Source organism: Vigna unguiculata, chromosome 6 (assembly GCF_004118075.2).
Source record: "Vigna unguiculata cultivar IT97K-499-35 chromosome 6, ASM411807v1, whole genome shotgun sequence".
In the NCBI taxonomy this organism is placed as follows: domain Eukaryota; kingdom Viridiplantae; phylum Streptophyta; class Magnoliopsida; order Fabales; family Fabaceae; genus Vigna; species Vigna unguiculata.
Window position 1 is genome coordinate 28,685,238 of NC_040284.1, and position 26,288 is coordinate 28,711,525.

The following is a 26,288-nucleotide window of genomic DNA, read 5'->3' on the forward strand; positions in this document are numbered from 1 at the left end:
ACAAAATCTGAACTTTAAAGATATAAACTCAATTGAAAAATTTTTAAATTTTAAAGACTCAATCACAAAATTTAATAAATACTTAATTGAAAGATATCAAAATTTTTGAGAATCCAAAACATAATTAAATTTTTAAAAAAAATCATTTGAAGGGTAAAATTTGAAAGAAAATATAAACACAAAAAAGAGGTATCATATTTATATATAAGTATAGATTATAAAATTAAATATAAATATTTTTTCTAATTTTATTATAAATAAGTTTTATTTATTTTATAGGAAGTTTTTTAATTAAAAAATGATTAAGTTTAAAAACAATAAAGTGTAAAAAATGGTTCAATTTTAAAAGGTCATTTAAAAGATTTAAGAAAATAATAATTTTAATTTAAGAAGATTAAGAGATAAAATAATAAAATAAACATGAAAAAAAATATATATATATATATATTAATAATTTGTTTATAATTAGTTTTTTCAATTTTATACAATCAAAAGGTAATGCAGGAAATTGTATAATTATATCCAGAGGACTCAGACATACGTATAAAACATCATTTTTTCCCTACAAACTATTTCTTGCTCTTTGCTTTTAAACTTTCTTTAGACTCTCTCTTTTTTAGAAAAAAAAAAAAAATCTCATCTTGTTGCTCCATTTCCTGCGGTGCATCTGTACTTTTGATTATTATTATTTTTCTTCAAAATGCTGATTTTAGTTATTTTTACTTTATTTTTCCCAACCTTAATTTATATATTTGTATGTTATAATTATCTAATGAGAAGGAAGTGTGTAGCATGCATATAATTCTTCGATATATTTCAAGGAAAATGATATTTTAATCCATCTTTTTTGATTTATTTTTAATTCAGTATTTTAATCACCATTAGATTATTTATTTTGATTCTTTTTAGTGATGTGATGTGATGATCTAATGGTGATTGAAGTAATGGGTTAAAAATTGGGCAAAAAAGTGGGTTAAAGTATCATTATCCATATTTTAAACTGTGTTTATTTAAAATATATTTATATTTATAATAGTATTTATTTAAAATTCATATGTAAATGGATAATAATATTATGATTCTCATTTTTTGACTCACATCTTTTTCTCTTTGACATGGCTTAGTATATGTCATTGATTAATATAGTAATATTTTTTTAAAAGAATTAATGGACTCACATAAGAAACATTTTAAAAGTCACATCATGAAATAAAAGATGAAAGTCAAAATATAAGAGTCAAAAGTATTATTTTGTATGTAGATATTCTAGTAACCTATAAAAAATTATATTTAATAAATTAAAATAATTAATTATACTTTTAATGATCTGTTAAATATTTTTTAGTAACGTGCTTAAATATTAATTACATTAAATATATATTTTAAAGAACATTAAATTAATCAATAAAATTATCACTAAATCAGTTATAAAAATTAAAAATATCTTGTAAAAGAAATGAATTTGAATCTGATTCAAATATAGGACTTATCTCTGCACCTCCAAATATTTCTTTTGCACTCTCAACATTTTTTTAACTTCTCACTCTATATCTCGATTTAAAATAAACATATATTTTCTCTCTCTAACCCCACTCCTAAGTTCTTTTTATTTCGAATGTCAATATTTGGTATCTTGTTTTATTCTATGATTGTCGATATCTGATATTTTTGTTTGTTACATATGTCAATTTACAGTGTTGTGCTTTTTCATTTAAATATTTACTAAATTAAAATTAAAATATATATATATATATATATATATATATATTTTACTTTATATTTATTTATATAATTTTTTTAAGAAAATTTATGTTAATATTTATTATTTTAAACTTAAAAAATATTTCTTAAAAAAATGTTAAATTAGGTTAAATTTTTTAAAATATGTTAATTTAAATATTTAATAATAGCTTTTAAATTTTTATTGAATTAAAATTTAAACAAATAAAATATTTTTTATATGAATTTGTATAAACATTTTAAAAGTTATTACATAAACATTTAATTTAAAAAACATTTTTTGAATTTGTTAACCGCGTCTCAACGTCCGGTTAACATATGTTGAATTATATTAAATTTTTTAATTATTAAATTATTTAATAATTATTTTTTAACTTTTTATTAAGTTGAAATTAAAAAAGGAAAATGCATTTTGTTTTATGTTATTTTATATAAATATTTAAAAAATAATTATTTTCAATAATTTATTTTTATATTTTAATTGAAAATTTTATTTTAATATAATTTAATATATATTTGGTGGACATCGACATCGATAAATGAAAAGAAATTATACTAGAAATCGATATATGTAACGGAAAAAAGTAAAAAAATTAAACTTTCGGACATCAATATCTGTAAAACAAAATTAAATTCTGAATATTGACATGCGTAGATGAAATATATATATATATATATATATATATATATATATATATATATATAATATTAAATATCGACATTTGTAATGGATAAAAAATTTAAAAAAAAATATCAAATATTGACATTTATAGAATAAAATAAGGCTTCCGAATGTTAACATTTATTGGAAAAAAATGAGGATGGTTCAGTTTGAGAGAGAGATTTGGGATGCAGAATAAGTAGTAAAGTGAGAATTTTAAAAAAAATTTGGGATGCAGAATAAATATTTCGAGGTACAGGGAGAAGAAGCAACCCTCAAATATTTAAATAGAAATAAGATCTCATTGGATCCTTATTATAAAATAGATAGGGATGTTTCTTCCTGCACTCCATAAATTTTTCCTGCACCTCCATATGTTTTGAAGTTTGAATTTTTATTTTATTTTAAGTTTCAGAATACATAATTCGAAAATATTTTCAAATGTAGAATCGGGAAATTAAAAATACTTTGGGATTATACAATTTGGAAAGTAAAAATGATTTCCAAACTTAACAATCCTTAAACTATCTGACCATTTATCTTGTCGTGGAACAAGTGACAGCACTTAGGTATCAAACTCAGGTTATATGGTTATGTGGAACCCTTTGAAAAGGTTATACCACAGTGCTTAGTAACTATGTCTCACAAAGTAGATTAAAATTCATTTTGAACATCTGGGCATGAGAGCCAACAAGTTGTTAGACATGACAGTGAGGAAATATAACATAAGGAGAAGCTACAGAGAAATGGTTCACATAACTTCCGAAATGTAGTTTGAGAAGCTTTTTAGAAAATATTTTTGCCTTCTGGACATTATAATCCGGTAAGATAAAGTTGGAATTTTCATATTTATGGAGGTGCAGGAATAAATGTATGGGGGTGCAGAAAGAATTACCCAATAGATAGATACATTGGAACGAAGTTATTTGTAAAACAACGGCCTGTATTCTCACTTCCTGTTTTTTTCAAACTCTGTTTTCGTTTTTATATTTTTATATGTTAGGTTGTTCCGATATGAATCATTATGCGGACACAGTTTATATAGAAGGAGTATGAGAGAATCTCAGGCACATTTTTATTACATCAGAAAGCGCAACTGTACACGAGAAACATAGTAAATCCCCTATCTAATAAACAAACTACAACTACTAGCAGTCGCACTTTTCTCATAGTTTCCAAAAGGTATTTACATTGCCCCTTCTGCATGCCTTAGAGTCACAACCACATAAACTCATCACTCCATTAATGCATCATAAGATGGATCTAGTACTCTGTGGCTGCAAGAACTGCTGAACCCTCCACCTGAAACATAAACCATGAATGCAAAAATATATTTTGAATTAAATAAATGAATAATGTTTTGTGTTGTTAACACAGGCCAAAGACGTCGTACCTAAACCAGACATGCCAACCACTTGAGAACCAAATCAAATATACATTCTAATTTTGCTATTGCAATCCTATTTGCATAATTAATTTCTACTCTAACTTTTCTAAACTCTAGAAACAGACGTGGAGATTGAGTTTAAGTTAGTCTAACCCATTCATCTTGGAAACCTAACCTTTGATTCAGTGCAATGTTAACCTCCCATTACTATTTTGGACCGATTCTCTATTCTAAACAGAGGAAAAGAAAATTTTGCTGAAAGAACTACTGAGAATTTTATCAGCAACAATACTTAAACTTTTGCGATCTAGTTACCTTGAAGGTGGCACCCCAGATTTCCTCTTCTTCGGCAGGTACTGCAGTAATCTTGTTCTTTGGATTCTCATAGCATCTCAATCCTCCAACTGCTGTCGAGTAGAAGCATCCTGTAGAATTCAGAAACAGAAACAGAAACATAGACAATATCGATGTAATAAGTAGTTGTCGAAATGTTGAGAATTGTGATACTCTGTAATAAAATAAAACACACAAACCTTGAGGGAAAGAAGCAAGCGACTTGCCACAAGAACCTTTGAGCAAATCTGCATCATCAGCAAAAGCTACGTACCCATCAGCTGTAATTCCCCAATAGAGAGGAACTTTACCAGCTTGATCCTGTAGAAAACAAAAGAAGCCAAATGTTGAGCAGAAAACACTGAAGATCATGACATGTTGATGAGATTGGTAGATAACTTACAGAAGCCACAAAGACTGTAGAAGTGGACTTGTCAAAAACTATAAAAGCAAAACTCCCACTGAGGTGGCAAACAACACGATTTGCAGGGTAGGGTGCTCGATCACGCAAAGCTTTGTAAGCCTCAATCACCAAAATCACTTCATTGGCTGATTTGGCTAATCCATACTGTTGTCTCAGACTGCCCAAATTGTCCAGAGCCCCCTCAAACAAGCAGAATATTTCATCCTTTACAGCAAATGATCTGACATTTTACAATTAACATTTAGATACAGAAATAGATTAAATTCAACAAGACACAGTGAACACATCACTTAATTAGTTTTTATTTTTATTTTTTGTATTAAAAAGAGTTGGTAAAGACTAATGATGTGATTGCAGCTTCACACAAAAGAAAGAAAGGAATAAGACATCCAACCTATCTTGATACGGCACTTCCACTATAGATATGTTTTTGTATAATTTTGTATATGTTTTAAAAATAAATAAAAATTCAAAAGCATATTTTAAATAAAAGTTGTCCATCTCACTTTTGATTAAGAAAACTTCTTGACAAATGAATGAAAAAGAAAACTTCATGACAAGAATATAAATAGCTTCATCAAAGTCTTTTCAATCTTTTGCTGGACCCACTAACCTAATCTATGTTATCCTTATCTATTTATTTCATTCATCCTCCTTGGACCAGAAAAGCAAAATAATGAAACGAAAACAACAGTTCAGCGAGTAAAAGTCAGCATTTTGAAGTGGAAAAACATACGCAATGTCTAATAATTGAAATAGAACCCACCAGAAGTGGTCACCGAATTTTCCGTCTATTTGTCGAATAAAAGAAATAAAAACATAGACAATAATTACCAGTAAATAACATGGAGCTACTGTAATGTTCTAAATTATTCAATCTAGTCTGTATTACCATTTTAGTTTAGTTGAATTTAAGTAAAATGAATAAATAATTAAATAACAGTTGGTAGGAAGACTGAAACAACACCAACCATAATATATAGAATTTTATATTTAATAAATATTAAAATTAAAATGGATCAGAATTAAGCATGCACCAAATATTTATTTTAATTTTATTAAAAAATATATATACATGTTGTAACTACTTGATTTATTTCACCAAAGTCTATCAAAATATATTTAATTAGTAACAGATACTTAAAATATATTCAATTAATAACAGCTACTTCGTTTAAAGTTTAATTAAAAAAATATCAAAATATATTTAATTAGTAACAGATACTTAAAATATATTCAATTAATAACAGTTACTTCGTTTAAAGTTTAATTAAAAAAACCCAATTTATAGCAGTTAGAAAAAACGATATAACATGTATCTTCGGTAAATGTAATGGCAAAGTAAATATTAACTACAAACAAAATTAATATTAATTAACTGATACTATAATCAAATTTCAGTTTTTGATTTACACAAACATTATAAAAATTTTCCTAATAACGTTTTCTTAACAAAATGAACCCCCACTTTTACCAACCACATACCATGAAAATGGATTCAATGACTAGGATCCCCAAACAAAGAAAGCTAGTAAAAATATGGAGTATTTCATTCATCCAATGATATAAGTTAATAATCATGCACATTCAAAATTATATAAAACATAAATTTATTTTTTTATAACATCAAATTCAAAATTAATATAAGCATTAAAGTTTATTGTGTGATAAAAAAAATTGAACACAATTTTTTAGGTAGAATAATTATTTTATTAGCTTTATCTTTTAATTTTTTTATTTAACTATAATAAAATTATAAAATTTATTTTTATTTATTTTTATCTTACTTTTATGATTATTATAATAATAAATTTATTAATTTTATTATTATAAAATGAACACATGCATATTTTCACTAATAATACTATCATCTAAAGAACCCCTGCCAAAAGGATTTAACCACCACATTGGAACAAAAGGATTTTTGTCTATTTAAATAAAATGAATAATGAGTTTTATACTGGATAGTCTCTTCTGCCACAAAGATTACATGCCAGATAAATCCATCAAAAGAACCAGTATTTGTAATCTGAACAATTTTGTTATATACTATTTTCATTGTAATTGAAAAAAACAACTGAAACAGATCTATATTATGATGTTTAATGTTGCAGTATATAACACCTGTAAAAGAAACTATTTCATGACAGGTTCAATGAAACAATTTTTTTTACAATCATTTGAATTTTTTAAAATAAATAGTAACAAAAACATTTATTTTAATATAATTTTTTTATTAATATCATTTTATACTATCAAAATTTCAATATAACTTTTATTGAGATTCAATAATAAGAAATTTTACAGCGTATCTAGCTATTGTTATGTTGATATTAGTTTGACACCAATCCATTTATGATTAAGATTTTAAAATTAAAAATAAATCATGGCCACTTCATATAGCTGTTTTGTTTTAAAAACCTTAAATAAAAAAAAGAAAAATTGGTGTTTATGTTTTATCTAAGATTTATGTTCCATCCATCAAGAAATAACTTGTATTTGTTTTTTCTTGATCAAGACAGAATATGACCACCTTACAAATGAAAATTAAGGGTGAATTCAAACGGTGGATCACATCTTCTCTTCCTCTTGTCACATAAGAATCTCTCACCTCTCTCTGTATGATTAATAATTTAATTTTCTTCACTTACCTCTTTAGCCATATGATGCTGAAATTATTATTACTGTATAAATTAGGATCACCCACCCACCCACCCCCACTCGGAACAGTTAATGTTACTCAAAATTGTGCATTTTCTAACTTGTCCGTTTTTTTTTTCTTCCACATAATATTAACAATTTCATTCTGATACTATTTATTTTCAATTTTATATTTCTGTTTATTATCTCCAATATTTGCAATATTGAAAAAAATTAAAAATGAAAAAGAAATCGCCCATGTCTTATAGGTCCTGACAAAATTTAAGAATAGAAAGATTTGATGAAAAACAATGTTAAATCATTCTTCAGGATATTTTTTTCAGATTTTTGAAAAAAAAAATAAGAGAAGTTTTTTAAAATTTTTAGAATTATATATATTTATAAAATATACATGCAAAGAAAAAAAATATATCAACACACTGTATTTTTCCATGAATTATTATTTTTTCATAATATATTCTTGTGTCTAATCATCTACTTTTTTATTCTAATTTATGTTGGTTCATAATTTTATCATCAAAAAATCATTAAAAGTATTTATCAAAACTGAAAATATAAACATTGCTCATAAAATTCCTAGAATATGCTATACGATTAAGTAGCCCGTGATCCGAATGATCCACTCATCAATAAGCAGCAGCAGCAAACGTTTCCACCAATCATGCGATCTCGCATGATTTACATTAACAGTAACCGATCCAACACGATTCTTCCATTTTTGTGTGTCTGAAATTTTTAGAATTAAGAAATTGATTAATTCCAATTTCTTAAATTATACTTGTAAACACTCTTCCTTTTAAGTTCCGTGAGAGAATCAACACGATAACAACCAAATCGATTGGTGAGTGCATGGTGAAATTTGGGAGATTACAAAGCATTTCAAAATACCTGGGATGCCACGGTGACTCGCTGTGATGTGTGTAAGCCAACTGCACATGTTCCCCCACCTGCAGCGACACCGCGGACGCTTTGTTTTCCACGAACCGTGTCAGCAATTTTCCTGCTGTTGTCTTTGGTGACGGCGTTCGGCTGCCGGCGGCCACCAGCTCCTCGGGAGGTGACACCACAGAACTGCTGAAGATTCCCAGCATTTTGTTTTCTCTCTAAAAACAAAAAATGAAAATAAGAAAATAAAAAGAAATTCTCTCTTGCAAAAGTACACGCAAGTAAGAATGGGATAGGAAGTGCGTCTGGAGTATGGGTTTCGTTTTAAAGAGAAGGAATGAGGGCAGTGTGGTCATTTAATATATAAATTGAAATTAAAATATTGTTGTGTCTGTGTGTGAATAACTCCGTCTTTACCCGTTGAAGAAAATAAAATAAATTGTTCTTTGGTGGGACCCATGCAAGGGTGATGATGTTTGGAGCAGAGAATCAGGATCAGATACTTTTTGGCTTTAGCCATTGTGATTATCATTACTCGGCATGGTATCATCACCGTCTGTTTTGTGGGTATGGACCTAGGATGGACTGGAGTTATATCCTGCGGAAGTGTCCAGACTTACTTTTGTTTGCACCTTCTTCCCATGTCAGATATTTTCGATGCAAGGATTTTTAATTTTTAATTTTTTACTAGTAGGTTCTTCATTCTGATCCACCTCAAAATTTGCTAGCATTGGGGTCACAAAGTAGGCAGTGTTGTTAAAACTCACAATTAGATTATCTTGTGTCTACATTAAGATCTTAATATTTTTGGATGTCAAGATAGTTTCCTTATTTTTCTTTAGCGGATTTAAGTTTTTCAAGATCTTCCAATCCTTTCAATTTCTCTTCAAAGACTAAAATATTTGTCATATATTCTCTTTCCAACAAAAAATCGAAGAAAAAATATAATAAAACTTAAAAAGAAACACAGAAGGATAATGTAGAAATCCAGAATGAAACATAAGGGAATAATACTCTCACCGTAGTAACGAAAACAGCAAAAATACAAAACTTCATTCGAAAGCTGTTTGTCCTGAGAGAAAACGGATGACAGAGGAAAGAAAAGAAAGATGATGATCGTTTGATCGATAAATATATATATATATATATATATATATATATATATATATATATATATATATGAAAAATATGAAATTTGAGACATCAATTAAGAATTTATATATTATATATAATTAAAAATAAATGTGACAAAACAACAGTATAATATGTGTGTGGGAGCACTGACGGATCTTGATTAAAAATGTTGGAGTGCCAAAATAATATAATTGTAAGATTATTATATTTTGTCATTAGTATAATGCTTTAAAAAATGTCTTATCTACTAAACAATTTGATTATAATGTTTCAAAATATTTGAATCTATCTTATTTTCATCAATAATTTTCTTTTTTTTTATCACTTTTTAATAATGAATTTATTCTTTTATTCTTTATGAACATATTTTTTTGTACACAATATTAAAAAATAATTTATCATAATTTAATAAAAAATTGAGGCACAAAATTATTAAAAGAAAAATATATTATAGTTAAGTCACAATTAAAAATCAATTATGAAAATATACATTATACATTTTTTTCTATTCATAAAAAATGAATAAACAAAAAGCTAAAGAGATAAAAAGTAATGTTTTCATATCAAGTGAAACAAGAGACATGAAAGGAAGAGGATAAATGAGAAATGAAAGCAAAAATAATTTTGTGTCTAACTTTTATTTCTTAAAATACAAAAAGAAAATATATGAGATGAGAGATTATTACAATTTGTGAAAAAACTAAAAAGAAAATAAGAAGGAAAATAAAAATTATGTTAATAAATATTTGGTTTAAGTAGTCTTTTGATTTATGTTTCCGTTTAAAAGTGTTAAATTGGTCATCCAATCTTGTAGTCTCAATTTGGTCCCAAATTTTTTAAAAACTAATGCAATTTGGTCTTTTACTTAAATTTCTTGAAACAGGTAGATGATTCTTTCATTAAAATTGAAACTCTTAATATGAATGATTTACTTCATTGATGTGATTAATATAATTCTAGTATCAATTTTTTGACAAAGACAGGAACCAAAAGAAAAATTAAGCCTAAATATTTTTATTCTTTATTATCTATTAACATTAAATATTGTGCTTTATAAAAGAAATATAAAATACATCATTTAATCTAATTAATATACAACATTTGTTGATGTGATTAATATAATTCTAGTGTCAACTTTTTGACAAAAACAGTAACCAAATAAAAAATTAAGCCTAAATATTTTTATTCTTTATTATCTATTAACATTAAATATTGTGCTTTATAAAAAAAATAAAAAAATACGCTATTTAATTTTCATCAATTCCTAAAATATATTATCTATAATTTAAAAAATTTAATAAAATTTTAATATTATATATATATATACATATATATTTTTTAATATTATATATATATATATATAATTAAAAATAAATTAAAATTTTGGGGGGGCCATGGCCCCTCCTTGCACCAATAAACATTCGCCCCTGTGTGGGAGGGACGGATAGGGTATTAACTTCTCGTATTCGTTTAATAAATATTCATTTTGTATTCGCTGTCTCCATATATTTGTGTGTGGATATTATCTGTTATACACATAATTACATATTTTTTAATATTCATAAATATTCGTAGGTACCCATGGGTATTTAAAAAAAATAAAATATTTAACAACACATTTTAACCAAAATTTCAAATAAATTATAATACATAGTGTGTTGAATGACAGTTTACGAATAAGAGATTGCATTTTAGTACCAATTGATAAAAAATAACACAAAAAATTAATGTGTTAATATTTTAATTATGTCTTTTTATTTTTTTTTTAATTTAAATTAGAGTATAGTGGGTACAGATATTCACGGGTACGAATATTATAATATTCATACTCACCCCGTTAACAAACGGGTATAAAAATTATTTGTATCCATTACCTGCGAGTATCCTTTTACAGTATCTATTTTTTATCTGTTACAAATTGTATTGACGAATACCTGCGAGTATAATTTTTTTTTTAATTTGTCTGCTTAGTCTTCTTATAATATAAAATAATTATGGACCGACCCATATTCTTGTTAAAACTCTCGTAGTTTTTTCTTATTTTATTGTAAAATATTATTTTTCTAATTTTTTCTTTTTTAAAAGTAAAATCTTATGTATTATGTTATAAGTAAAATACTCAACCGAATAAGGAGTAATAAACTGTTCACGGTTGTCACGCTATTTGTTCGTGCTACTATGAAGAAGGGAGTAAAGATAAAAATGACTTGAAGGTTACATATGAAGGAATTTACGTCTGACTTAGGTTAGACGTAAATTTTGAATTTTACGTTTGATTGATTATCTTTGGTCAGACGTATATTTAAGTCTGACCAAAGAGATCAAACGTAAAAATCAAATTTTATGTGTGACTTACAAAAATTAAATGTAATTTTTGACAACTTATTTACAAAAGTGTCAATTGTGCATTTTTTTTACATCTGACATTCATTGGTGGTCAAAGGTAAATAACGTGACGTAATAAGTTTATTGTGTTAATAGTTTTAATACCTTTCCTTGTATTGGGCTCTCTTGGACCTTCTATATTATAAACTTTTATTTTATTTTTTATCTTTGAGAAAGATATCGAGCCTCACTCAACCTAATAATGACACACCAATTTTTACTAAGTATATATATATTTTTTGTAATTAAGTAATTGATTTATTTCTTGTTAATCTTAAATTTATGAAAAAAATATAAATTATTTATTTTTGTTTAACTTCTTGGATAATCACGTAATAAAAAACTTGCGAAAAGAAAACACAAATTAATTATTTTTCTTAATTTCCTGATCAATCAAATTGAAGGAAATCAAATAAAGTTAATGCACTCTAATGAAATACTTGTTAAAGAAATATTATATTAGTAAATAAAATTATTACTTGTTTTAAATATAACAAGTTTATCACAGCATACTAGATATTAAAATAAATTGTATTGACTCGAGAGTCTCTAATAATTTTAAATAAGTATTTAACTACAAGAAAATTTTAATTATTTATAATAAAAATTTATGAATAATTTAAAAATTCTCTGAATAAAATCATTTGTAAGTAATTGTTATTACAAAATTTAAAATTCAGAGATATTTTTATATATAGATAAATTCATAAATAATTACAAATTTAATTTTGTAGATAATACATACAAATACGAGTAAAATTTTTTTATCAAAACATTCGTGATAGTTAAATTGTCTTTGAATATAAAATTGTTTTAAGTTGTTAAATCGTGATGGTTAAGCTTAATGTATTTTTATTGATATATTTACTTACAATATTAATTAATCTTACGAGCACTACACATGACGAGACAAGAAAGCAATATATATTACACACATTGGAATATATGTTACTTTTTATTGGGAGGAGTATATAATCAATTGTATAATATAAAAGCTGATATATAACCTTATATAATATGTGAGTTTAATTTTTAAATTAAAAAAAATATGTGAAGTCAGTTTTCTAATTTTTAAAGATATGTGATTATAATTTTTTATATTTAAATGTAATATTTAATGACCATTATTTACCATCATAAAAATATAAAAAAATATAAATTTACATGATAGACATAATAATTTGATATTTAATTGTAATTTTTATCTTACAGAGTCAATGAAAAACTAAAATCATATATTTGTAAAACTTAAAAAACTGAGTTGAAGAATTTAAAAATATAAAAATAAAAGATAAATTAAAAAAAAAACAGAAAAAAAAGTATATTATTTTCCTATAATACATGTTTTAGTACTAACAAGAAAGTTTTTCATGAACTCATGATTATTATAATATGTTTGAGGTTTGGAAGTTTTTCAAAGTCTATAGCTATCAACATTTTAATTTATAAAATTAAAAATGTTAAACTTTTCTTTTTCTTGTAATGAAAGTTGTGTTATAACAAGAAATAAATTTGATAAAGGAGGTTAGCCATATGCATGTATTGCTCACACCTCACCAGAATCTCCTAACTTTATTCTATATACCCTTCTCAATGTCAAGCTTCATTATGTTATGGCAAATGCCAACTAAATTAGCAACCAATTAATGTCCTTTAAAAAATACAAATTTAATTTTTATTGTTAATTTCATTTTTGTAGTAGTGAATAATTTATAAATATTTCTACAGCCATGTACTCAATTTAAGAATTGTTATGATTTTAGCGAAGCTCTAACACATTAACTTTTTGTCAATAGAAGACAATGTGAACGCACCTAACCTATAAAAAATGTACTATTGTATTTAAGTAAGAGATTTAAATAAGTTGCATTTTTTCTAATAAATAATTATTTCATCCCTTAAAATGAGAACGAAACTACTGATATATGTATAATATATATATATATATATATATATATATATATATATATATATATATTCAAATCCTTTAGATATAGAATATTCAAATAATATACATGATTTTTACAAAATATAACAAAAAAATATGGAAGTATCTTAAGTGTATATTGTTAGGTGAATCTAAATCACACATTGATCGGCGTTCGCCAAAACTTACAATGATTATTATATTTTTAAATGCTGTTTTGTATTTTTAGTTAGATATTTTAGATACAAATTATTTAAATCATTTCTTTTAAACAAATGAGAAAGTGAAAGTTGGACATGACTTTTACTTGGTGTTAAAATTTTCTTCAATATTATATTTACTAATATAAATATAAATGCATTAAGATTTATTTTATTTTTATCCCTTCTCAACGTGTCCGTATTTATTCTTTAATGCTCTGATAAAGTTTTAATGTCTCAATCACCGACAAATATGGTGAAGCAATTAACGCTACAGTTACTTAAATAGTTATAGATTATTAGATATTTCTTTCATTCATTTTGGCCATTTTCATAAGTTGTCAATTAAAATTTCAAAATTATTTATTAAATTATAAGTGTTTTATAAAATCATTTACTAAAATAAGTTATAGATACAACCAAAGATAGCAACCGGGATGGAAGTAGGACTATATCATTTTCATTTCAAAAGTAAAATCTATTTTTATTTATATAACATAATAGATATGTTCATTACTTTATTACAGAATATTAATTAAATAGTTTTTTTATAAACAAAAACACAACAAAGAAAATACCATATTATTAAATATTAAATATAAAAATATATAATTTTTTCCTCAATATCCAATATGAAAAAAATGTCTAAGACCTAATAGTATTTTTTTTGTTTCTATACTAACAATGATTCAATATTTTTCTTTCGTTTACTATAGTTTTAAAAAGTTTTAATGCGAAAGTTTTCATTAAAATAAAAATTGATTCAATTAAAACTTACATAAACTGATTATCACATTATATGTGTGTGTGTGAATTCTCATCTTAATTTGTTACGTTAATTTGTATTAATCATGTCTTAAAAATAATATTTGACTTACCATAGATAATGTTAGTAAAAATTAACCACGATTTCCTATGTTAAGATAACTATTTATGTATATTATATATAAAAAAAAAAATGAGACTTAGAATTTCCTGTCAATTTTTCACATCATGTTATGTCTTAAATCATATAATCATATTATTAGTAAAAATTGGGATATCTATTTTTTCTCAATGAGTTATGTTTATTAGTACGTCATTATTTCAAATACTACTTAATTACAACATACATCAATTTGTATTTAGTATAATTATACATCCTAGTCTACATGCACACATTACTTGCATTTCATACACGTTACATTGTATATTACTACTTACGTACAAATATATTTCATTTAACTTATCTTATACTTGGTAACAATAATTAATAATTTTATTTAATGAATTTAACTACTTCAATTGTGTATTTGCTTTAAATTTGGGATTCCAGTTAAGAGTGATTCTCTAAACTACTAAATTCAAGTAATTTAGTGAGATAACCCATCATAACTCCATCCAATTTCAACTCGAAGTCAATTTTTCAATAATTTACACCTTACCTTTACTTATCTCAAAGCACATGCACCGCTAAACAAGATTCAAAAGCGAATTAAAAAAAGTTAAAACAATATTCCTAATTTGTTTTGAGATGACATAATTCACAAACAAAATATTTGATCACGTATTACATAATTATATTTCATGATTATTGCTCAATCATATATTTCCCCACAATATCAGTTATCAGTCCAATCAGTCCGATATATCATCCTAACAAAATGACAAATTAAAATAAATATTACCTTCCACAACTAATTATAAATTTCATGAATGAAAAAAGTCTACAAAAATATTAAATTTTATAATTTATAAAAAATGCAGGTTTTTAAATTTAATTTATCATGTTAAAATAAAAACATGTAACAGTGCGAAAAAAGTTTTTTATTTATTGTATGATAATGAGTCAGTTTTAAGATAAACATGCATTCTTATGCAACGACAACACATGAAGGTTTTGAGAATGAATGATTTATTTTGTCTCATTCTGAAGGTGATTCTTATCTGTGAGTATTTGATTTGTTTCATGTGATGGATGAAACAATGTCTTAAAAGTTTCGACCTTTATGCAAGCAATCACATTCAAACATCACTTCTTCATGAGAACCTAGCTCAATCCAAGAGGGAGTGTTTGATCATAATAGATGGTATAATTTTAGTAACAAATGATAAACGGAAATTTTAATAAAAATATTCAGGTTGATAATAAAAACTAATGAAAACTTATGAGCTAAAACATCACTATTTTAATGAAATATAGTTAATTAAGTTTTAAGTAAGTTCAAGCAACTCACCAAACACAATTAACATATCATAATTAATTGCTTAAAGTTTTCTCAAGTGGCTTCACCTAATAAGTATTTTATAGTATATAAGTTTGATTAACTAAAATAAAAATATTTGGTAAGCAATTTTTTCTAAGTTTTCTTTTTTTTGTTCGGATACACTTGAAACAGCATCATATATATTTTTATTTATATTTTATACAGTTTTTTTATTTGTATCCTCGGAATTTAATAACCATTTCCATTTTCTATATCCTCGAATATTATATGTTGTTTTTTAATAATGAAAGTTTTAAATTATATCCTTGAATAAAAATAAGTATGCGTTAAAATTAACTAAAAACTATAACGAGACTTAAAAATGTGTAACTGTTAAACAGAAGAAAATTATATACACATATCTTATATTTATTATCTATAGTTCAACAATAAATTTACTAAACACATTTAATTTATATTTTCAACAAAAGGTTACTTTTATAATTATCGGCTAATTTATTAGTTAAGCTTATGAAAAAAAAAAACTAACAACCAATTCAAATTGACAAACTAAAATATTCTTAAAAGTATAATATGGAAATTAGAAAAATAGTTAAAACCTTTGACTTGTTAAAATATAGTGTACATCACATCACAGTTTATATTATCTTTTAAATGGTGTAAGGAAAAAAAAATATAAAAAACATTTAAATAGTTTGTTTGAATTATTGTTAAGGAATCATTGACGGATCTTCTTTAATAGAAGAGGTGAGTCCATCCCATATAAATAAAGATTGACACTACTTTTAATTTAAAATTTATTATTTTAGTATTGTCATTCATTTTATAGGGACACACTTATATATTTGATATCATTGATAGATCTTAAATGGTGCAAGGAAAAAAAGTGAATATCAAAAACATTTAAATAGTTTGTTTGAATTACTTTTAAAGAATTGTAAAACTAATTGACGGATCTTTTAATAAAAGAGGTGAGACCAACGCATATAAAGATTGAAAATACTTTTAATTCAAAACTTATTATTTTAGTACTATCATTCATTTTAAAGGGACACACTTGTATGTTTGATATCATTAGTGGATCTTTCAAGGAAGTAGGTGTACTAAGAGTAGCGGTGGACCTTAGACAAAAATTTCAGGGGTGTCAAATTATATTATTTATATATAAATTATTTCTCAAGTTCAATTGGCGTAGATGTAATTTTTTAGTCTTCATCACAAACCTTCTCCTTGGGAAATGAATATATTTTTTTATTTTATCATAATTTTTTTAATATAAATTTATCACCTTTCACCTATTTAAAAATAAATAAATTTCTCAACATTATATATAGTGGACAAATTTATCACATGCAAGAAAAAAATAGATTGCTTAAAAAAGGTAAAATTGAATTTATTCATAAGAAGAAATTGATGAGTCCAAAACGTTTTTGAGGATGGAAATTGAGATAAAAAAGGAATTGTGAGAAATAGATGGAAGTACATGAGCAAGAAAAAAAAAATAATAAGAAAAATTCAGAAGATTTCCGCGTGATTTTACAATTTTTTGAAAAAAAAAATTCTATAGTTAATATAAATAATTTAATAATATATAATATAATTTTAAAATATACATAAAAAGAATTAAATGAAAAAACTTTGGGAACTCGTGGTTTCTCGTGTCATAAAAAAAATCCACGGTATTAAAAAGATACAACATCAATGAGACCTACATTTAACTTTTATAAGAGATTGACACTACTTTTAACCTAAAACCTTAACATAGTAAATTTGTATATCTTATACCTTATATGTCGTTTAACTTGATCATTTATATCCAATGTAAGACTTAGAATCACTTAAATTCCTAACATCATTATGCATCAAACAATTTTTTTAAAAGAAATAAAAGAGAAAGGTAAGGGAAAAAAATTATCAAAAAAGTTAAATCTTTATATATATATAATTTGTAAGTTTCCGAATTATTTTTCTAAATTTTTATTTTTAGATTATGTATAAGTTAATTTTAGTTTAGGGAGAAATTAATTTGTTTCTTTTTCTTTAGTTATTAGGAAGAATCTTTATATATATATATATATATATATATATATATATATATATATATAATTTGTAAGTTTTCGAATTTTTTTTCTAATTTTTTTTTTTTAGATTATGTATAAGTTAATTTCATTTTAGGGAGAAATTAATTTGTTTCTTTTTCTTTAGTTATTAGGAAGAATCTTTATATATATATATATATATATATATATATATATATATATATATATAATTTGTAAGTTTTCGAATTATTTTTCTAATTTTTTTTTTAGATTATGTATAAGTTAATTTCATTTTAGGGAGAAATTAATTTTTTTCTTTTTCTTTTAGTTATTAGGGAGAAGTTTTTGTTCAGAGATACTTATAAAGCTATATATATATATATATATATATATATATATATATATATATATATATATATATATATATATTCCTTACTTACCTTACGATATCTTATTTTCTTGTGATTGTAGTTGTAAATATTTGGATTAGTTTGCATATGGTTTGATAATTTCATATTTAACTAATTATAATATTATATTTATGTCACGATCAGAGAATTAACATTTTTCGACGAAGATGTTGATAAAATGAAAATATAAATGAGTAAAAGTGAAAGCAAGAAAAAGTAGTGGCATTGAGGTGGTGGTGGTTCGATTGCACAGTGCAAGGTGTCATAAATAATTCAAACACAGTAGGGATTCCCACAGTTTCACCGTAACCATGTTCGCATTTTGGATCTACCACTCTACTTTACACACAAAACATTTCAGACTTTCTGTGGGTTGTATTTCTATATAAGTGCAAGCAGAATCATTCTAAGAATCATACAAGTCTATTCTTAATATGGACTAAGGATATAACTAAATTGTAATATATTCATATTTTATAAATTAATTTTATAAATCACATTACAATTAAATTTCACTATTTAAAAATAAAATCAAAATTATTTTTAATTTATTTTAATTAAATTTGTTAGTGTTAAGCTTGAGATATAATGTATTTAATGTAAAAATTATATTAAAAATCACTCATCCGCTTTAAAATATAATTAAATATTATATATATAAATGAGTGCAATAGTTCCTTTATAAAAATTAAGTTTATATAAGTTTGAGATAAACTAAAGTTTCACTTTATTAATATTGTTGTTTTTCTTTTATGTGAGCATGATGTCCCACTAATAAAACATCAAAATCGTTATCTAAACTCTCAAGACGTGGTCTGTGGTGGGGTTAGATACCTTCATTGGACTTCTGTCAAGCTTTTTTCACAATATGCTCTACACCCAATATTCCAATCAATCAATGCATATCATACAGCATAAAAATAAAGTGAGGGTCAAATAAAAAAAAAAAAAAAGGCGTGAAGTTATAATATTCATTCTCAATTATCCAAAACCAAATATTCACATTAATAATATCAAATTTTGTAAGATAGTTAAACAAATTTAAACTTACTTTGTTTTCGATTACTTAAGTCAGTATAAAGGTTATAAACTTGGAAAGCTTATAATTACTTCCTTTATTTAAATTGATTGTTAGAGTTTTTCTTTTTACATATGAAATTATATATTTTGAGTGGTTCAATAACATGTGTTGTAATAGACTCTCCAAGTATTTTTGATGTTTCAATAATAGATAACACAATAAATTCAAAAAATAAAATAAAATGTTATAATAGTTTGAGAATTCAAATGTGAGTCTAACTTTCACACCGAGTTAAGATAAGAAAGTTGAACATTAAATAAGAATGAAAATCAATAAACTAATTGTCTTAAGGTTTTGAGTTAAGAATGATATTAATCTCTTACGTTTGAATTGAGCTCATATATATGTTGTATCTCTCCAGTGATTCTCTCTCAGAAAATCCAACATAATCTTAATATCATATTAAGAAGAGAGTTCTAAGCGTAACTTAATCTTAAAAAATAGGTTTGTAATATCATATCAGTGTACAAACCTCACTCTACAAACTAATTTTATAAAATTGATCATCTAAATTTCAAATTATTTTCTTAAAACAAGCTAATTATCTTGCATTTTTCAAATATTATAATGGTAGGGATGTTAGATTATGAATCCTAAACAAATCATAAGAAGAAAATATAACAAGGGATTCATGGAGTATCAAGACACGATAATATAAATTATAAAATAAAATTTGTTATTATATCTTTAATTTTTACAAATATGTGTGATTTCTACTGATTGAGTTGGGAAGAGTATTTAGAAAGAATTCTATTGGATCACGACTGTCAAAGACAAATAGTTTTGATGAAAAAGAAAACTTGTAGCTTTATAATATTTGGATTAACTCTGAACTTTTAGATGAGAATTAAATTTGGTTAGTCTAGTGTTAATTTTGATTCACTTTCTTTTATTTGTAAGTCTTTATTTTCTATGTTTATGCTAAGAATGTCAAAACGGTCCAGTCCGATCCATTTTGGCCGACCCTGTCTTTGACTCGCCAAAAATGTGTCAGATTAGGCTGACCCACCACAACAAAATGGGTTGAATACTGCAACCAGTCCCGCATCAGGGTAGGTTAGTGGACTGATCCGTTATTTTTATTTTTAATTTTCTTTTAACTTCTTTAAAATATTTGTTTATAATTATATATATATATATATATATAATTTATATAATATAAATATTTATTAATGTTAATTACTTTTTAATTTTTAGATATAAAAAAATTTAAGAGAAAAAAAACGGGTTGTCAGGTCAGGATGGACTGACCCGCCAGTTTGACGAGTTAGGCGGGCCGACCACAACAGATTGGCGGGTTGAAATTTTCAACCCGATCCACCGTTTACTTAGTGGGCTGGCGAACCAGTCCGACAAACCTGATTCGCTTTGACATGTCTATTTATATATTTTTTATCTTAAATTCACATGAAAGAATATATACAATTATATATTTAGTGCTCACGGAATTTACACGAATGCTTTTGTTTTGTTGATGTTGTCACACAAACTTTCGAGAGTAGGTAGTAAAGTTTATTTCTTACTCTTTTGTTTAAGTTGGTTGAGTTTTATCTTTATGGTAATTGCAAAAGTAATAATATTTGGGGTAGATTTGGTAGAGTACTTGCATTGGTGTGTGATGTTTTGAAGCTTTTATTCTATTAAGCCTTTTATTATTTTGAATTTTAGGTGATGTGGGATTTGTTTAAAGTTATATTATTGTCTCATCTTAAAGTTTTATTGTTGGAGATAGAATTATCAATCAATTATGGATATCTAGAAATGTTGCTTAGGCGGCTTAGGATACACCACCTCGTTAAATGATGACAAGAATCAATTAAAAATAATTATGAAGACCTTAAGTCAGTAAAACAAATTAAGATATGTTTACAAATAAATAAAAGCGTATTTAAGAAATGTTTATGAATAATCTTAATAAGAGAATTACATATACATATATATATATATATATATATATATATATATATATATATATATATATATTGCTTATATTTCACGCGTAAATGACCACAATAAGAGAATAATAATTGAATATCTTTTTATTGAAAGCTAAGAATTTTTTTTTTTGAAATAACCCAATTCATCCTCTCAAATTATTGAGATCATTAGTTGTCACTAAAATGGAAAAATCGCTAATGGGATTTATAATATAGTGCACTTTTAATTTCTCCATGAAATTATAAGTTAGTTTTCTTAACCGATGATTGCGATCTTAACATTGACGAATTCAAGTTAGCTGAATCCAGTGGAACTTGAAAAGATAGGAAACCATTAAATTATAATAAGATATAATATTGCAAAAAGAATAATTAATTTTAAATAAAGTATACAACTTGTGCTGCTTTTTTGCTTTTATAATTTTTTAAAAAGAAAATGACGTTTTAGTTTTTTTTTTTTAACATCTCCAATAGAAAACATTTTTGCTCCATTTACTACGGAATGAACGCGAAAATTTAAAATTTAAATTTTGACCCATTCATTTGGCTTTTTCAGATCTCATTTTCAGCTCCATTGACTAATTAATCAATTTGTTCATACCAACAAATCTTAATTTAACCAGATCTTGTAGCTTTCATACAGTGATGCACCGCTTCTTCTTTATATTCGTTTATACATTGAACCTAATTTTATTCAATTCATTAAGTTACTTTCATGTCGTAAAAATCCAATTTTTACGAGAAGGTAATTTAAGGAATATAAAGATGGAGATTGGTTGGTTGTCATAAGCTAATTTTACTATCCAACACACATATACTGGTAAAAAGATCATATTAAAAAAATATATATTCCGTCAAAAATGTCTCAGTTAGTTATTCAAAGTCAAATAAAGAATAATTTACATATTTTCTTTTTGTTCTTATCTTGTCATTTATCTTAAGAACACTATCATTCAGTAGTGCACTTACCATCAACGCGAATAATACTTAAAATACGTTAACCTTAACTATATCAAAATAAATGAAATAAAAAATGTCTAAAATATTAATTATTATATATGAATTATATATATAATATTAAATAATAAAATCGTTTAAATTAATTGCATATTAACAGTAATTTTTTCAAAATAATTATTGAAGTCCGATCTCGTGTTTTATTATTTTCATCATTAATGATGAAATCGAAACAAAATTAATAAAATATATCAATATTCATTATAATTATATATATATATATATATATATATATATATATATATATATATATATATTAATTAGTATGATTCTAATCTTTGTCCTCTGTCCATGGTATCTTTGTGCCTTACACTTTTGATTATATGTTTTGAAATTTCTTTATAAATTAAAAAAAAAACTTATTTCTTGGTATTTATAGCTTATTTCTTGTGAGAGCTTTATTTGTACAATTTATAATTCAGGTTCTCGCGTATTTTTCTTATTTCCTTACTCTAGATAAGATTTTCTTATGATGGAGATGTTTTCTTTACGTGTTTATTCTCTTCCTTCTCAAGATATCTTCTACTGAGATATCCACTTTTAGTGAGATTGTTTATGAATACAAGTGTTAATTAATAGCTAAATGTAATTATGTTAATATTAATCTTTGCTCGACTTACACCATCTTAATCTTTACATAATTGATAATAAATACAAAATAATATAATTATGAACAATTATTTTATCTAATATTGGGTATGTTAAAAATATAACTTGATTTCAGTATATATCCAATATCCGCCGTTGATTAAATGAATCTCTTTTCTTTCATGTGAGTATGACTTTAGTGTATTTAAAAATGTTTTTTTTTTTTTTTTTTTTACGTTTTAAACTACTTTTCTATTTTTGTGTTTCGACATTGAAATTTAAATTGTTGCGCCATATGTAAGATTTGATCGATATTTGCAAACTTTTAAATCTCGTTATTATTTTTGTTCTCATTAGAAAATGAAGATCATGACCATTATTAATTTGATAGATTTGGTTAAAATCTTGATTCAAATTACAAAAATCACATTGTTCTTAGTTTAATATTTTCTAAGCTATATAGATAAATACTCTTAAAAAGGCCACACAATTTCTTTATTTGGGTTCCCAAACATGAGCGTAATGGTCAAAATACACAAGAAATCTTCATGAGTTCAAAGTTTGGAGTTCAAGTTATCCTTCCGAAGTATCTGATTAAAGCAACGGAGTTAGAATTAACGAGAAAAAGTGGATCTCTTAACGTGATGAAATAAAGTTCGAATATTCACCGAAAAAGACATATATTTACGTTTAAATATTTAATCGTGTCTCCATCAAAAGTATCTTTAAAGAAAAATAAAAAAAATAAATAATGGGTGGCGACTGCAATTATAAAACCAGGTCATCAAAGAATTATAATTCAACGATAAAATACTGTTTTTACTACACTCCATTTAGCGTTTTTGTTTTAGTCTAAATAAACTTCCTTTTCAAGTGACCAAGATAAAAAAGTATAGATAGAAAGTGTTTGGCAGGCCATAGTTGCCTCTTGCGTGAAACCCTCAATTACATATCAACAATTTGGTGAACCATCTCTAACGTGGTTGGTTTGATTTACATTCCAATAACAGCAATTATTTGGTAACTTGGGTTCAACTTCATTATTTAATTTGTCTCATGACTCAGCACAGAAAGAAACATCACCTTTTTTACTCCTATTATTCAAATCCAGCACAAATCTACTCCTTAATTGGATACTTGTAGATGACATCATGACAACGTTGGAGTTAATTAATCTTCACTACCGCTTGGACTTTTGCTTGTGATGAACAAATCACGACGGAATAAAAAAGCAAACTTTTTCTTTACAAAGGAAGAGAGAATTTTATACACCTAGATCAAAGAACAGGTGTTGTGTTTGTAAATTGACAAACAATCTTAAATAAGGAATCTATATGGAGACTTTTAACACAAGATACTACTCATCTAGGGTTGTTTCTTCACCATGACCTTTTTTCTTGGTAACTCCACATTTTTATTTGTTATTTTGTTTTCCTTGCAATCTAGATATCCATTACAAACCATCATACTTGTATTTAAGGTGATTACATCCTCGGAACTTAAAGATAAATTTTAATATTTCTTTCTTTTTTTTTTCTGACATATCTTTTAAGGATATTATGACAGAACACACGTTCTAAAATTGACATTACTTCATTTATATATTAATTGACAACGATTTTATTGATTCTATCGTAAACTTAGAATAAAAAAATATAAATGAGAAAGTTAAATATTATACAAAAAATAAACATATAAATCCATTAACTTAATATTTTAAATTGAAATCGATGATAATACATTATATAAAATTGACCCTTTTCATTATTATTATTATTATTTTTTATAATTAATCTTCTTGAAATACCTATCCATTACAATTATTGGCCAAACTACAACCATATTGCCTTAAATTATATATTGAGTTTTTTTTTTTTTCGTTGGGAGTGACCACGATTTGTTGGAAGTGTTTATTAGTGAGTGTTGGTGAGCCTGAATTTCGTAGCTTTGTTGGATAGTGTCTGATTTGCTGCATTGTTTATGGGATATATTTCATATTTTTTAAGCTACAATATTAATAATGAGTAGGACATGACGCATATGGTTGAAGTTTAAAGTCCACAAAAAGACGTTGATGATGAGGATTGAGGAAGGAGGGGGAAACAATCCACGACGTGAATTATTAATGCTACCCAAAGTCTGTTTAGGTTTGTTTATAACTTTTAGTAAATAGAATAAATTATTTATAGTTATTGTAGTTTTTCAATTCTTATAGTATTTTTATGTTGTTTTTATTTTTTTGTCATTTTTTCAACTTTTTTTTTTCTGTTTTTGGTTTTGTTGGCACTGTCCTTTACGGGTGACGAAATTTCGTGTAAATAACCCATTTGGCAATCAACATTATCTATTAATTTTAAAATACAATTATTTGATTTTAATGCCTTTAAATATTTTTATCATGTTAATGTAATGGTTAGAATAAACAATTGTTAACATAAATTATAAACAATGTAATTGTTAAAATAAATATTGTAATATCAAACTAGAGAGGGTATGATGTTTTTATTTATATACATGGAAAGTTTCATCTATTAATTGTGTGAAAGTGAATATTGATGGAACAAAGGTTGTCATGATTTAGTTTAATGTGATGTGATTTTTAAAGGAACTAGCCTGGAAAGACGATTTTTAAAAATTTTGATGAGTTGATGAGAGATCAATTTTTTTTAAGGTTGTCATGATTTTTTGAATTAATGAGTGATTTAAATATGACATCGACGCTTGTATTACTGTAATTATATGTAGTTCAAAATTTGTATATTTTTTAATGAGAGAAATCATTATGCTAATAATTAGCTAATTTAGTTTTGATTTATTGAAAACAATATAAGTAGATAGTTTTACTTGTATTTAGTTAGATTTTTTTTTATAATAGTTATAGTTTGACTATATTTAAAATATAATTTTTATCACACGTTTTGTGTAGTCTCCCATGTTTTTGTGATCTTTTATTTTTTCTTAAATTTTGATGTGATATTAATTAGTTAAAGATTTAGGATGTAATATTAAAAAGATTATGCTAAGAGGATGTAAGAGGATAAAACTGATTATGCTAACTTATTCTGTTACTCTGACTCGTTTCATAACTCTTAATTGTGTTTTGAATTATTTATTTTATGATATATTTTAACAATTTGATAAAAGATTTTTTCAAACACCCAAAGAAGAAGTGCGTTAGAAATTGACGTGAAGACTCAACTTGAACCACACGTGTGAGAGTTTATGGGAGTAGGTCAATTCTGTTTTTGAATATTCTCTTCCAAATGGTTCTG

The 26,288-nt window shown here is 24.9% G+C and overlaps 1 protein-coding gene across 1 annotated transcript; it reads right to left on the bottom strand.

Moving 5' to 3' along the window:
• Positions 1–3,452: 3,452 nt before the first annotated feature.
• On the bottom strand, positions 3,453–8,399 carry LOC114187385 (stem-specific protein TSJT1-like). Its single transcript, XM_028075629.1, has 5 exons — positions 8,095–8,399; positions 4,525–4,765; positions 4,322–4,442; positions 4,104–4,213; positions 3,453–3,703 (listed from the first exon to the last, which is right to left on the bottom strand). The coding sequence occupies exons 1-5, from the start codon at positions 8,295–8,297 to the stop codon at positions 3,665–3,667; spliced, it is 714 nt and encodes a 237-aa protein (XP_027931430.1). The 5' UTR covers positions 8,298–8,399; the 3' UTR covers positions 3,453–3,664.
• Between the last annotated feature and the right edge of the window lie 17,889 nt (positions 8,400–26,288).

Excerpts from the sequence above, each read along its gene's own strand:
- LOC114187385 (XM_028075629.1), bottom strand. The coding sequence starts at position 8,297 with ATGCTGGGAATCTTCAGCAGTTCTGTGGTGTCACCTCCCGAGGAGCTG. Across the intron at positions 4,766-8,094 it reads GAGTCACCGTGGCATCCCAG|ATCATTTGCTGTAAAGGATG; the intron begins GTATTTTGAAAT and ends GTAAAATGTCAG. Across the intron at positions 3,704-4,103 it reads TCTGGGGTGCCACCTTCAAG|GTGGAGGGTTCAGCAGTTCT; the intron begins GTAACTAGATCG and ends TTTATGTTTCAG.